Source organism: Orbilia oligospora (genome assembly GCF_000225545.1).
Source record: "Orbilia oligospora ATCC 24927 unplaced genomic scaffold scaffold00210, whole genome shotgun sequence".
Lineage (NCBI taxonomy): Eukaryota > Fungi > Ascomycota > Orbiliomycetes > Orbiliales > Orbiliaceae > Orbilia > Orbilia oligospora.
The window spans coordinates 612829-626994 of record NW_011645767.1 but is presented as its reverse complement, the minus strand read 5'-3'; the positions used below and the strand labels follow the sequence as shown (position 1 = coordinate 626994).

At 44.6% G+C, this 14166-nt stretch overlaps 5 protein-coding genes across 5 annotated transcripts; 3 read left to right on the top strand and 2 right to left on the bottom strand.

Moving 5' to 3' along the window:
- Positions 1 to 199: 199 nt before the first annotated feature.
- AOL_s00210g167 (uncharacterized protein) lies at positions 200 to 1564 on the bottom strand (the record flags this gene model as incomplete). The annotated part of the gene is made up of 2 exons (XM_011128969.1): positions 200 to 530; positions 585 to 1564. 2 exons carry the CDS (start codon positions 1562 to 1564, stop codon positions 200 to 202), a joined length of 1311 nt encoding a protein of 436 aa, XP_011127271.1.
- Positions 1565 to 3167: 1603 nt separating this feature from the next.
- On the bottom strand, positions 3168 to 3947 carry AOL_s00210g166 (uncharacterized protein; the record flags this gene model as incomplete). Its single annotated transcript, XM_011128968.1, has 1 exon — positions 3168 to 3947. The coding sequence occupies one exon, from the start codon at positions 3945 to 3947 to the stop codon at positions 3168 to 3170; it is 780 nt and encodes a 259-aa protein (XP_011127270.1).
- A 1794-nt stretch (positions 3948 to 5741) lies between these two features.
- AOL_s00210g165 (uncharacterized protein) lies at positions 5742 to 6749 on the top strand (the record flags this gene model as incomplete). The annotated part of the gene is made up of 1 exon (XM_011128967.1): positions 5742 to 6749. One exon carries the CDS (start codon positions 5742 to 5744, stop codon positions 6747 to 6749), a length of 1008 nt encoding a protein of 335 aa, XP_011127269.1.
- A 3-nt stretch (positions 6750 to 6752) lies between these two features.
- On the top strand, positions 6753 to 8363 carry AOL_s00210g164 (uncharacterized protein; the record flags this gene model as incomplete). Its single annotated transcript, XM_011128966.1, has 1 exon — positions 6753 to 8363. The coding sequence occupies one exon, from the start codon at positions 6753 to 6755 to the stop codon at positions 8361 to 8363; it is 1611 nt and encodes a 536-aa protein (XP_011127268.1).
- A 2384-nt stretch (positions 8364 to 10747) lies between these two features.
- On the top strand, positions 10748 to 13539 carry AOL_s00210g163 (uncharacterized protein; the record flags this gene model as incomplete). Its single annotated transcript, XM_011128965.1, has 3 exons — positions 10748 to 11640; positions 11709 to 13277; positions 13347 to 13539. The coding sequence occupies 3 exons, from the start codon at positions 10748 to 10750 to the stop codon at positions 13537 to 13539; spliced, it is 2655 nt and encodes an 884-aa protein (XP_011127267.1).
- Between the last annotated feature and the right edge of the window lie 627 nt (positions 13540 to 14166).

Below are 14166 nucleotides of genomic sequence, written 5' to 3'. Positions count from 1 at the left end.
AAAAAAAAAACTGCTTCAAACCCAACAAAAGAATAATATAACACCGAAAAGGGCTCTCAAGTTCACACTAGAGTGCTAACTGAGAACGAAGAAATCGAAAAAAAAATGCTTTGGTAAACAAAGAAGAAAAACACAAAAACCAAGATATTCCACCTCTTTGCGGTATTCCACTATTTCGCTTATGTACTCTTATATATATTTAGATCTTCCCAAACCCGTCTTGGCCGTTCATCATGGCAGACCTCTTCCTGAAGGACATTCTGAATAGGTACCTTTCAACGGTTCCCCAACCGACAATGAGGACAAATAAGATCGTGTACACAATACAAAGGTAAAGACCTAATGGAAAGATCGAGATAAAAACACCAGGGAGAACAAATGGTGCTGGCTCAGGTGTTGGGGTAGTGATGCTGGAGAAGGCACCTGTTGCATACTGGACTTGTGCAGCGGCGACGGAGGCGTTCATATTACCCTCCGGGGTGACACCGATGAGCATAAGAGATGGAGTAAGAACAAGTTTCATGATGCTCCTATGGCAGAAATTAGTAAAAACAGTTTTTCGGTTAATAAGAGTAGTTACTTACGGGTCTTTGGCGATTGTCTGGTTCCTCATAATAGTGGGGTTAACTTGGCCGACGAAACGCATCGTTTGCAGAAGTTTTGGCTCAAATCCCTTCACACCGACTTCATCGCTCCCGCCCATCTGAGCCATATTCATGTTCATTCTTTTCTTGAGAGTTGCGGTGGATGGAGTCTGGCCTGCTTTTGCGGCTGCTGCTGCCGAACTAGCTGGCGCAGAACTCTTTACGGCAGCCGAAGTAGCTGGCGTAGGATTCTTTGCGGCCGCCGAAGTAGCCGGCGCAGAAGTTTTTGCGGTTGTCTTAGGCTTCTCCAACGCTTTGGCAGCTTGTTGCACTGACTCATCACCGGTGGCTTTGATTTTACTTTGGCCAGCTTGGACCTCTTTTGCAGTTGCAACCTTACTTGATCCGGCGGCGGCAGCAGGCGCATTAGCTAGTCGCACAGTTGCGCCCTCATACTGCACGCTTAGCGACACTTTTGTCCCTGCTGCTTCCCAATCCTTAGTTCCGTTGGCGATCTTATACAATCGGATATCCGATGCAAAGGCACCACTGGTGCTATTATAGAACGGAATGTTGTAGCATACGGCAACACCTGCTGGGTCGGTGACTTTTGTTACAATATCGGTAAGCAATCCTATGGACTCGGCGCAAGCGGCCTCAACTTGTTGGTCCCATAGTGCTACATCAAAGTTACTTTTTCCTGTGTTACCGGTTTTTGGGTCGGTAGGAATAGTGTCAACTTGACGTGGGACTACAACAGGTATATATACTCCGTCCATCTCTGAGAAGCCCCGTTTCATCAAGGAAAGGATGGACTCTCGCTTCTGGAGACCGGCCATTGCTCCCATCATTGTACCGTCTTGACCTCTAACTTTTAGTGCGGAAATATGGGATTCCATGTCGACGGCAGAAGGAAAGGGCTCAGCGAGGGCCGTGGCCGCGAGGGAAAGAAGGACTCCAGCGCTCTTGTAGCCTCTCATTTTGACAAAGTCGGAACTCGAAGATCGATATCTTCTTCTTCTGCGTTGCAACTTGTTGGATATTTTTGACTCTCGACCCAAAATGGTGCAACTCCCCTTTCGTCGTCTCCTGTTCCTTCTTTCTCAACAACCTTCACAATCCTACTACCTGTCGTGGTTTTTTGTATCTTTCGAGTCTTATTTTGTCCAGAACCAGTCTGATGTACCAAAAGCCGTGAACGAGAGTTGGAATGTTATTTTTGTCGGAGCGACCGGCGCTTAATTGTAAAGGAGTGTCTGTGTTGTCTTTGTGTCCAAGGTTGATGAGTTATTCGTCAAATGAGTGGAAGGGCTGGAAGATCAACGACCTTGCAGCAAGTCGAAAAATTGTTTAATATCCGAGGAGAAAAAACAAAAAGTTGGTAATTGAAGGAGGGAAGAGAGGGGAGGAAAGAGGAGGAGGAAAGAAAGAAACAGGGACAGAGAACTATAAAAATGTATTCCTAAAACGTGATTCTATGCATATGGCACTGCCGGGTAGGATATGCATGCCTTCGGTCGCAAAATCCGACCCCATGGTGCCCTTAGTACCCTATTCGCTCCTTGTGGTGCCAGGAGAGGTCTCAAACTGTTTCTTGCTGCTAAGCTAATGCCAAGTTACATGTCCAAGAAGGAATGGCTGGTCCTGGCGAAACCAAAAGCGCCGGGAAAGTGGACCCGAGAGTAACGATTTGACAGCGAGCTTGGCCTCACCAACTTCGGAGAGCTGCTCCCGACCTACGGAAACACTTGGGAAGCCCTAACGAACGGAAAACTCTGAAAACTCTTCAAAAATTGTTTTTGTTTCGAGGCATACGTAGTAACTGTAGTGAATCTTCAGAAATCTAAAACTGAGTGGCCTGATCCTGAATTGACATTTTGATAATATCCCCTCTACCAGAAACAAAAGGCTACAGAGCATGGCGCAAAGAAACGGCAAAGGGGATTTTGACGGTGCTGCTGTTTCGAAGCTGTCACAAGTGTGTGTTGAGGGGCAGCGTTTGCCCGCACAGCCCTGTCGCTGTTGCCGCTCTGGGGAATTCGGCCGAATTCAGCACCGGCACTGACGATCCCAACACATCTTCCCAGCTAATATGTCGATGTCTCGGTCCTTCAAACTCCCTCATGAATGAAAATGGATTGATTCATCTTCAAGCTTCATATGAATCAATCAAATTAAAAACATCCGGGAAAAGCTTAATCGACATATCGATAGCTCCCTCGTCTGCAGGATACTTATTTTCAATGCATTTTTAATTATACCACGTAAATGTAGACAGACCCCTGTGCTTAGTATCTCCATGCTTCTGCATCCACGTTCGGCCGCACCGGCTGACCTCTCTCGTTGATCCTCTTCGGTTGACCTTACCGCTGCAGCACGGACCTATCGGTATCTTCGATCCAAAACTTCCTTCCTATCGACTGATCATCGTCACACTTTCGTTCATCTTGGCAGGTCTTGTCATATCGCTTTTAATGCAATATTTCTGCACTGCTAGCTTGATTTCTAGGTTCGGAAAACACACCAGGTATATGGTATACCGTCGCGAAGCACCAGAACAATGGTGAATTATATAACTCTCAGCTAATACACAGCAGCCGGATCGTCCACCATGGCTTTCAGCTCCTCCCTGGACAACTCTCGCTGTCGCATATTCAGATTCAGACCGGCGTACTTTGATTTATTTGTGATAGTTACTGTGTCGTTTCTGAAGGCTTCGTATGCGGCTCTGAACTTTCGGATACTGAAGATTTGCTCCGGCGTCCACCCATCTACCGCGAAGAGTAATATTTGGTCATATTGGTAAATTAATGTCCCTAGGCGTCCGATGATGTTCGTTGCGATATTATCATTGATATACTGGAATCGGCGCGCACTGTTGGGTTCTTCGTCTTCCATCCATAAAGGATTGGTATCGGCCGTTGAATCCGAATCAGGCAATGGGACAGGAACATAGGCTTCCGCCTCGTCGACTTGGATGAGAGTTTTGGCGAGATGAAACGCAGATTCGAAGCAGTGAAGCTTGAGCCCTACGATCAACCTGTACAAATTTGCAAGGGCAGCCACCGGGAGAGTACTCCTAGGACCAAGGCTATTCGGATGGTAAATATATGAAAGGAAAACATGAAGGAATTTCATATCCTCAGAAATCGAGTTTTTGAAGTTTCGGAAGACAGCAGTAGTGGAAAGAATCTCAAGATAATTGTCAAGATTTCGGGTAAATTTGGTGCTGGTTAGCCCTAGGTTTTCTGGGGGTAGTGTAGATTCATCGCAGCGCACTGGCAAGAGGCCGTAACCAAAAGAGAAAAATGTGGGAAAGGTGAAGATAAAAAGGCAGTATCGTGAGAACACTTGCAGATGCATCTTAGCCCTTCCATATCACTAATATGACAATATGCACATGCATACTGTACATGCTCGCACACTACAATACCGGACGGCCATTAATGGATGGGGGCGGCCGTCCCACGAGGTATTTTCTCCGTTTTGGGCATCCATATCATCTCAATAGTGAGGTGTCTTGAGCAAGTATCAAGAATTCTCTCTTCAGTGACTGTGCAAATTGAGCTTTGCGCTGACTTCGCCGGCGATATGCCAGATTGTTTACAGGAGAGATGCCTAATAAAGAAAAAAATCCGCTCTTGGGGGGAATAACATATTTTTATGTTATTTTTAAATAATATAATTCAAAATAAAGTCAACGTAAGCCAGTAAAAATCTAATTTCATAATTTATTACAATGCTAAACTCAAATGCCCGACTGCTTTGACAGAAGGGACTGAGAGAGGGCGCATGATATTTTGCTCTTAAGCATGGAGTCCGGAGTATTCATGCCCCTGGAAGTTCAGGGCTCCCACAGTTTGTCATTTTAGCTTTCCATTTACAGAAGACTCTTGTTTTTGTGATTAATACGTTAGGAATATTAATTCTTCTAGAATCTCTGAATTCAGCTGAACTAGCTAGTACTAGTCTATAGTTACGTTACGCTAGTTAACGCAGGCTATCTTGTGCTGGGTGTTAAGATGATGATGCTATCCGTTACTTGGCATGGATTGGCTTGGCTTGGCAGACAGACGTGTTGTTTTCTGTATGTATTGTATAGCGCTATGGCTTGAGCTGATAGATAGATTCTTTTCAAATCAATCATCATCAACATCCCTCACGCATGCTTACACTGAGACTGCAGAATCCTCCGAGGTTATCACAATGCGTGAAACCTCACAATGGTACTGAGAGGCTCACACAAATGAATTCCGCATCTCCTAGGTCTAGTGAGCGCAGAGCTTTTTACCAATGCTGCTCCTTCTAGCAAGTTTAATTTAAATAATCTTCAGGATATGCATATGATGAACAGGTCAGCTTAGAAAATTATGGTAACCTCCGCCCAGTGTTTAATCTTGTTGACAAAGCCCTGGATCCTCCCCTCCCCAGGCCAGGCTGCAAAAGAAATATTCTCAAACGTTAATTATAAACTTTACTAGATTACCCTGCTCTCATCCATGAGCCACCTGGATGGAATATCAGCCCGAGGACCGAGGCGTGTAATATATTTATATTATATATACCTATGCATAGCGCGCTGTCTAAGTCTAGTGCTGATTATCTGCGAGACTTAGGATTTGAGGTTTTGCCCTGTATAATCTATATCTAGCCCGCTTCTGTTTTTTGAAAGTTGCTTTCCACGAGCAGTATACTATATCTAACTGCTTAGGCTGGCAATTTTCAAATGGACAACACTTCCCGGGCAGCCTCGCCCTATACCGCAAGTAGACTGGTCTGGTCATCGGCTGGCCTTGCGCTGATTAGTTTGTAGGAAACGTATTGTGAAATCAAGAAGGGTAGCACAGCGCAGCGTTTCGTGAGGAATTTCTGCAATTTGATGAGTCCTGTAGACAGTCTATAAGTAATAAATAAGTAGCTCCATATGCGATATCTCTCAGGAATAGCTGCTGCGTTGCTTGTGGTATTCTGATATTAAGCATTCAAGATTGAACATCAAAGCGGGGTTCGAGTACGCGAGTTTAACTCACGTATATTATTATATCATACATCTTAGCTTTATTAATATTCCCAAACCCAATATCTAAAGACAGGAAGCTGACACCAAATATCATACGAATCTACAAGAATCCTGAGACAGAGATACAAAACCCAACGATGCTGGCATACACTCAGAGACCTTCCAATTCCTCCACAGTCCTAAGATGCTGCGCTTTTGACAAAAAAGGCTCTGATTGTGAGGCAAGAGTGTTCCAACCTGAAAGATCCGGTCATACTCTCTGTCTTAATCAGCACCATGAGTATAAAAAGTTATACAAATCCTACAAGCTCAAGCATGAAGCCTACGACCGTATAACGCAAATAAATGCCGATGCCGATACAGACGCGAAGAAGAACATCGAGACTAAGATAGGTCTCGGTAAGGAGGCCTTGTCGCTCAGAAATCAAGTCAACCGTCGATTTTTTAGCACATCCCAAGATAATCGTAGTCACGTCCACGAAATCTTGAGGCTTCAATCCGAAGTCGATGACTTAGAGGAAAAATTAAGGAAATGGGAGGCCAATTGCAAGGGACCCGCAGAGTCAGGAACAGCGCGGGGGACATCAAACCAAGAACCTGAACTCGTAAATGAGAGCCCTCAAGCAAAGACTACAGACAGGGTTTGGAAGTCACTCCTTGACCCAACAATTCCAAAGTCTAGGCTAGGAAGTTTTCCGTCTGATAACCCTATTATCGCCATCAAGGATTTCTTAACCAGAAACACGAAGTTGGTTGTTAGGGAGCTTTATTCTATTGTTCCTTCTTTAAACGACTCTCTCTCCCCCATCCTCGACGAAGAAGCCAGTAATATCGATATGAAACCGGAGTTAGACATACGAGACATCATCATCCGCTTTGTATTCCGCGAGTTTCTTATTTACAAAGCCGACTCTAGAGAGCTTTTGAGAGCAACCCGAGCCCAAACTATTGACTCCTTCCTTCAAGAGTCTTTTATCGATGATATAGAAGAGTACATAAAATTCTTTAAGGCTTTTGTCAAGGGACGGTTCGATACATTTTGGTTCCTTCGCGATGCTGTTTGCGATTTTCTTCTTGACTCACAGCCATCATCTACTACCACATGTATCCTGGGTGTTGAGATCGCCATGGAAAATGCACCCTGAGAAATGAGTGTCCAAGGCTGGGATCTCCTATTCCAATATTTTCGTGATATTGTACCATGGTACGGTCTCGGTTATTTTGCCTTTCAATTTGAAGACTTTCTTGCTGTGAACACTCTGATTGCGTGCCAGAGATACGGTCATCCTGATGATCATGGTGATTATCGATGTTGGTATTCCCCCGAAAAAGACACTGGCCAGGAATGTAGACTCGCCGTGCTAAACGGATTTATCGCCGTCACAAAGGGCTTCTCTAATGCCCCTATCCAACCCATTAAAGTCGAAGGCGACATCGTGAAAGAGAGGGTGTCACGATGCTACCTCGTGGGGAGGATTAGCAAGAACGACACTCTAGCCCTAAGATTGGCAGAGGAATTGAAAGAAAGAGTCGCAAGGTTTCAAGTTTTACTGTACGACCCAGAACTAGAAATTGGAAACCGGAAGCCCATCCCGCCTTATACCGCAGACGAGCTCGCGGACACCTGGATTACACGATTTCGAACTGCACCAACAAAAGATTTCGAGCAGCTTTCATCACAACCTTGGACGGTTGAATGTTCCTTGGATGATATACTCAGCGACGTCGCGTCTATCAATTTTTTTGGATACGGAAGCATGGCGAAAAACTACTATGAATTTATCATCATCGACAGAACCCCGGGAAGGACATTCAATCTTCTCGATATAGTGGCGGACGCATTACAGAAGTTGAATAAAGACCCTCCCTACTCGGAAATTTTCCGCCAAGCGACCCAGAAATACCTCCCAGTTGATGAACGAGACGATTTTCTTAGAGCACTTGTAGAAGTAAATCCGGACTCTGTTCCACGACTCCCTTTTCCCAACCAGTACGTTAGCAATCGCGTTCGATGCTGGAACGCCGTTAAATCCTTTCAGACTATCCTCAAATCCGCTAAGCAGGATAGACCTCTCATCCTCAGTCCATTTGAGTCGCGATTCATCTCCAACGTTGTAACGGATTTAGAGTCACACGGGGTCATCACGAGGATATCGGAATACGAAAGACCCTACACCCTCCCCATCATCATGAGCGGAACCGACGGATATGACGATATATACTTCAATTACAAATTTACTTCCTCAGTTGAGCGAAATATTTCCAATTTGAACCCTCCGAGAAGGAACCTTCTCGAGTTCTCCAAGGCCTACAAGCGGGATCACCCCAACGCTGTATTTGCCAAAGGAAGAATTAATGTTCACTACTGCGCGTGGCCACTACCGATGCCGGCGCATTTTCAGTCTCTCCACTTCGAGACACCTGAGGGCCGTATATATAGGTGGGAGGTGCTGCCATTTGATCTCCCATTAGCTTCTTGCTACTGGCAATCGATCGTTAATCGTGAAATCAACGACAAATTGCCATTCGCATGCCTTGTAGACACAACATTGGTTGTCTGTGCGGAGAACCGTGAAACTTTGGGTACGAATCTTAAAGCACTATCTGACATCGGCAAGAAGTTTAAGTGGTCATTTTCTATTCCGGATCCTTCATCAGCCTCGTGGGCAACCGATTTTAGGCAACTAGGACTTGGGGCTTTGTGGGAAGGGGTTCGACCCGCTTTGGCCCAAGCTATCGACGGGGACGCCATCAAATAATCAATTCCATTGAGGGTTTTGGAATACCGAATGTCTTAGCAGTTTCCACCGAGTCTAATGGCTAGGTTTTGCATTGGAATATATATTCAGACTTCATAGCTATATACAATTATTGTGCTCTCATGATTAAAGTTATCTGGAATGAATAAGATGAAGAATCACGCTGTGATCGTTCACAATGCTCATCGGTACCGCGCGCGGTGGGCTTTATAACATGTAAACTACACTCAGTGAAATTAACCAACGACATGCTCAAGCAGTAGGCATGCTCTCATATTGGGACAGAAGACTTTGGACCATAACTAGCGATTATATTGTTCACGTTATGATCCTGCAAAAGATTAATTGGTTTGGTTTAAACTTTTGGGGACCCTCTCACCAACCTCCCAGAACAATCTCAATTGCGGCATTATAGACCGCCATACGCCACGAGCCCAAGAATTTTCCGAGCCCCACCAAGAGAAATATGTATGTGATAACCTAAAGCAGCCCCAAGGATGGATACGTACCGGCTCAATCGATCAATTCCTAAGGCAGAATTCGAAAGCTCAATCATTGGAAGGATAATTTCCCATAGACCATCACCTCGGCCGCGACTGTGAATGGACCTTATACTTTAATATCAATTTTTCCAGATATACCGTGATAAAGAAGTTTGATACCGATTTGATATTCCAAGGCCAGTTGAACTATCAAGTGGTTATATATTTCTATGTTTTTCTCACAAATTGACCACCATCATGGATATATATATTGGATAACAATTAATTCTCGAAGCAATAAAAAACCCCCGCCCCAAATGCTAACCTTAAAATAAAGCCACACAAGCGGTTACCGACAAAGCCATCCAATTAAAAATTCCATGTTGTAGGTTATTCAGCTATCTACTTTTAAATCATTCGTTCAAAAAGTTGCTTCTTCTTTTAAAATTTCGTTGATACTGATATCTTACGTATACAGGTTGAAACAAAGGTAGAGGAATCCAGATCGGAGTTTTGGAAGTCCAAAAAGGTGCTCCGTGACCTCTTTTCGTAGCTCCTTCTGCCCCAGGATCCCTTACAAAGCTGAATTTATAAGTACTTACCTAGGTAAATACTAATTGCCCGAGTACTTAGACTAAAAAGCTAATAGTAGGGAATCAGAGACTGGTAATTGCGGATGTGTTGTGTTGTTCCACCCGCTTCCCGGGCCTACATGGATGCATCTTTCATGGATATCTCAATCTTTTACGTAAAACTCCATTTCCAACAGACACGACACAGTCGACAACTGAGATGATCCGAAGACAAGTTAAAACCTTCTTTTGACTTCTACCCTCAGCCCTGCAACGCATTTTACGTTCATCTATGTGGGAATTCAACGGTTTCCGCTTGGTGGAAGGTTAACTTTTCCGTGGCAAGCGTTTAAATGCCCTTACACTATAAAGACCGATAGCTGATAAGAAAACCCGGCCCCATTTCGTCAACGTGGGGGACAAGGCTTGCCGCAAGCTTTTTCCGAGGCGAAAGAAACCTGGAAATATACTTGACAATAGCTTTCGATCCAGACTGCGGCTAGAGATAAGGAACGAATCGAGACCAGAGAAAATCTCGGGGCGCCACGTTTGCAAAAAAAAACTTCCCCTTTGCTAGTTCCGGCTCTAGGCACAAAGACCTAAGCAAGGGCAAGAAATTCTCTAGAAATGGCGACCAGCAGACAGTAAAGGTATGGGACCAAATCCAAACTAATTGAAGCGGAGATACAACAATCCGTACCCCATAGGAAGGATCGAGAGCAAACCAAGTTAGGATACAGTATGGAATTTTAAGATCGTCCTCTGCGTATGCAATGACACAGTAAGATACTAGTTCGTCACTCTGTCTAAATGCTTTGTGGTACCCAACGGTAGTTGAGAATTTGTTTCCTAGCATAAGCTAAGCTGAGAAAGGGTAGAAGCCCGCATATTGCACTTTGTTCGTTCAAAATCGAGACCGATGATATGTTACCCAAAAATACCCCATCTATGATCCAGTCGTTGGGTCCCCGGGGGAATCCCGGTTTAAGATACTAAGTGGATTGAAGATGTGCGACAGACCTACATGTAGTAGCTCTTGTACTCGGCCGGGGCGATATGGTCTTAGGTGTGCCGAAGTTTGATCTGAGGCGTCTTATTAATTTCTTCCTTTATCCATTTAATCGAAGGACCTACTACGGTAGTCCACTTTAAACCCTCCAGCCATCCATTTCGTTCTCATATCACACTTGTGAGTGAAATCGAAAGCCCCAACTAAAGCTTTAACACACAAGTTACATAAAGTCTTCAGACTATTGATAGAATATAAAAAAGATTCTTTATAAAATCAATTTAAAGTCATACGGAGACTTTTCTCTAGCAAATTTTAACCATGACGACCATCACGAGAACTACAACCTCAACACATCCTCCAAATAAGCTTCACCTCGAAGTTAGTTTATCTATACAGGAGGAAATTACTACAATATTTCCACCTTCGCCACCGGCATCAGACTCTTCAGAGCCTCAATATACTTTCCCACTGCCCCCAATATCTGCAGAAATCTCTCCTTTAGCTATCGACAAAGGCACGCCTGATGCTTGGATTCCTCGCGACCCACGTCTGATCCGACTAACTGGTGTTCACCCTTTCAACGTCGAGGCACCCTTGACCGATCTTTTCGATTCTGGATTTATCACCCCCAAAGAACTTTTTTATGTTCGTAACCATGGAGCCGTCCCACAAGTCCAGGACGAAGAAATCCCGGACTGGGAGATATCTATCGAAGGACTTGTTGAGAACCCCATAACAATAACGTTCAAACAAATCCTAGAAGAATTCGAACAGTACACTGTTCCGGTAACAATGGTATGCGCGGGAAACCGCCGCAAAGAACAAAATATGGTTCGTAAAACTAAAGGTTTTAGTTGGGGTGCTGCTGGAGTATCGACTGCATTATGGACTGGGCCTATGTTAGCAGACGTGATCCGTTTAGCCAAACCGACAAGGAGGGCGAAGTATGTGTGCATGGAAGGGGCGGATAAGCTACCGAACGGATATTATGGTACAAATGCAAAATTAAGTTGGGTGAACGACCCCAATAGGGGGATCATGCTGGCATATAAGATGAATGGGGAGGCGCTTACTCCAGATCATGGAAGGCCGATTAGAGTTGTGATTCCTGGACAAATCGGAGGAAGAAGTGTGAAATGGCTGAAACGGCTGATTTTAACGGAGGGGCCAAGTGATAATTGGTATCATATCTATGATAACAGAGTACTACCGTGAGTACTCCCAAGTAATTTCGTTGGTCGTAATGTTTGGTATGGAGCTAACAGAATCGACTTTCTAGAACTATGGTTACTCCAGAAATGTCTTCACAAGACAAATCGTGGTGGACAGATGAGCGCTACGCTATCTACGACCTCTCAACAAACTCAGCAATAGCTTATCCAGAACATGGGGAAACACTCAACCTTACAACATCACCAAAAACTTACAGAACTCGCGGGTATGCCTACACCGGCGGTGGCCGTAAGATATCCCGTGTGGAGCTTTCAATCGACCGTGGGCAAACATGGTCGCTTGCCGATGTTTCTTACCCAGAAGACCTCTACCGTGCACTAGAGTATGAGAATATCACATTGTTCGGTGGAAAACTCGACGGAAGCTACCGAGATACTTCGCATTGTTGGTGCTTTTGGTCGCTTGAAATCAACACAGAAGAGCTTGCAAATTCCGAAGGTCTTTTACTTCGAGCAATGGATGATAGTATGAATCTCCAGCCCCGAGATATGTACTGGTCTGTACTCGGAATGATGAACAACCCTTGGTTCCGCATTGCTATTCGCCGAGATGGCGATATCCTCCACTTTGAACACCCAACACAACCAGCATTGATGCCAGGAGGATGGATGGAACGTGTAAAAAAATCAGGTGGTAACCTTGCAGGAGCTAACTGGGGTGAACTTGCACCGAACGAGACCCCTCTTCCAAAAGTCGAAGAAGAAGTTTCCACAATTTCGATGGTTAACCCCAAGATATCTCGTATTATAGAATTCGAAGAATTCAAAACCCACGAGACCGCAGAAGAGCCATGGTTCGTTATCAATAACGAAGTCTACAATGGCACACCATATCTCCAGGATCATCCAGGCGGCGCAACCAGTATTATAGCAGCAGCGGGTACCGATGCGTCTGAAGAATTCCTGGCAATTCACAGCGAAACTGCAAAAGCGATGATGGAAAAATATCACATTGGTACTTTATCCTCTTCTGCAGCGAAGAAGCTTGCTTCTGGCGGTGCGGCGGAGGTCGATGCGACTGCTCCTATATTCCTCAATCCGAAAGTGTGGATTAAATCAACCCTTATTGAAAGAAAAGTAATATCATGGGATACACGAATATATACGTTTGCACTGCAGCATGAGGAACAAGTGCTGGGATTACCTGTTGGGCAACATTTGATGATCCGACTCAAAGACCAAAAGACAGGGGATGCTATCATACGAAGTTATACACCTATATCAGAAGGCGATACAAAAGGCAAATTAGAGCTGCTAGTGAAGGTATACTTCGCCACAGAAGCGCCCGTATTTGCCGGCGGTAAAATGACGCTAGCGCTCGATGCCTTGAAGCTAGGAGAGGAAATTGAAGTCAAGGGACCAATAGGAAAACTAGAGTATCTCGGACGAGGAAGGGTAATGCTCAGCGGCAAGGAAAGAAATGTAAAGAACTTTTGTATGATATGCGGTGGTAGTGGTATCACCCCAATCTTCCAGGTGCTAAGACAAGTGGTAAGGGATGAGGGAGATGAGACGAAGTGTGTAGTATTCGACGGAAACAGGGAAGAAGGCGATATTTTGTGCCGAGAGGAATTAGATGAGTTCGAGAGGATTGGTGGCGATAGGTGTAAGATATTGTAAGTTTCCCCTCTTTTATTTTGATGATTATAACTTCAACAGAACGAGTGACTAACGAGACGTTATAGACATACCCTATCGAAACCTTCAGACGCATGGACAGGTTTAAGGGGAAGAGTTGGGAAGGAATTGCTATTAAGAGAGATGCCTCCTAGAGAAGGAGTTTTGATACTAATATGTGGGCCTCCAGCAATGGAAGCGAGTGCCAAAAAGGTTTTGCTTGAGGAGGGCTTCAAGGAAGACGATATGGTGTTCTTTTGATTTTTAGAGGCCTAAGACATGATGAATTACCTATGTAACATTTGTATATACTACTAAGACGTGTTGTTTCATCGTGCGTGCTTTGAAATATTGATTATATGCATCCTACAAGCGTTCGGATAATTAATTTAGATTCATCAAGTATCGACTTGAATATTGACAACCTAACGCTGCAGCGCGCTGATACGATTCCAAATCGATATTGGTTCCTCGTGTTGAAGTTCAAAATACCACACGGACACTAAGCCAGGGGCCTTGTCATTGCGCAACTAAGCCCTTGCACAAGCCAGAAAGCTTAAGCTTAGCTTAGGAGAATGTCTCCGCGCAAAAGCTTCCATTGAGCTCGACGAATCCTACCGCCGTAATAAAGTCTTCTCATTTCGTCTTATCGCACATGCGGGATCTCCGAGCTGGCGGGCGCGAAACAGACCAAAAAACCCGAATTGAAAACCGGGACGCCCTTATCAGGATGGTCAATGGCCATCCCACTTTCTTTTCCACTGATACAGAATCAATAGTGTTGGTTCTTCACTAGTTTCGCCTCCCGCAGATATGATTTTGGACCAATAGAGACTGGGTAGTTGTTCATCCATAGATTAGAATTGGAGGTCGCTGATAAGGCTAGTA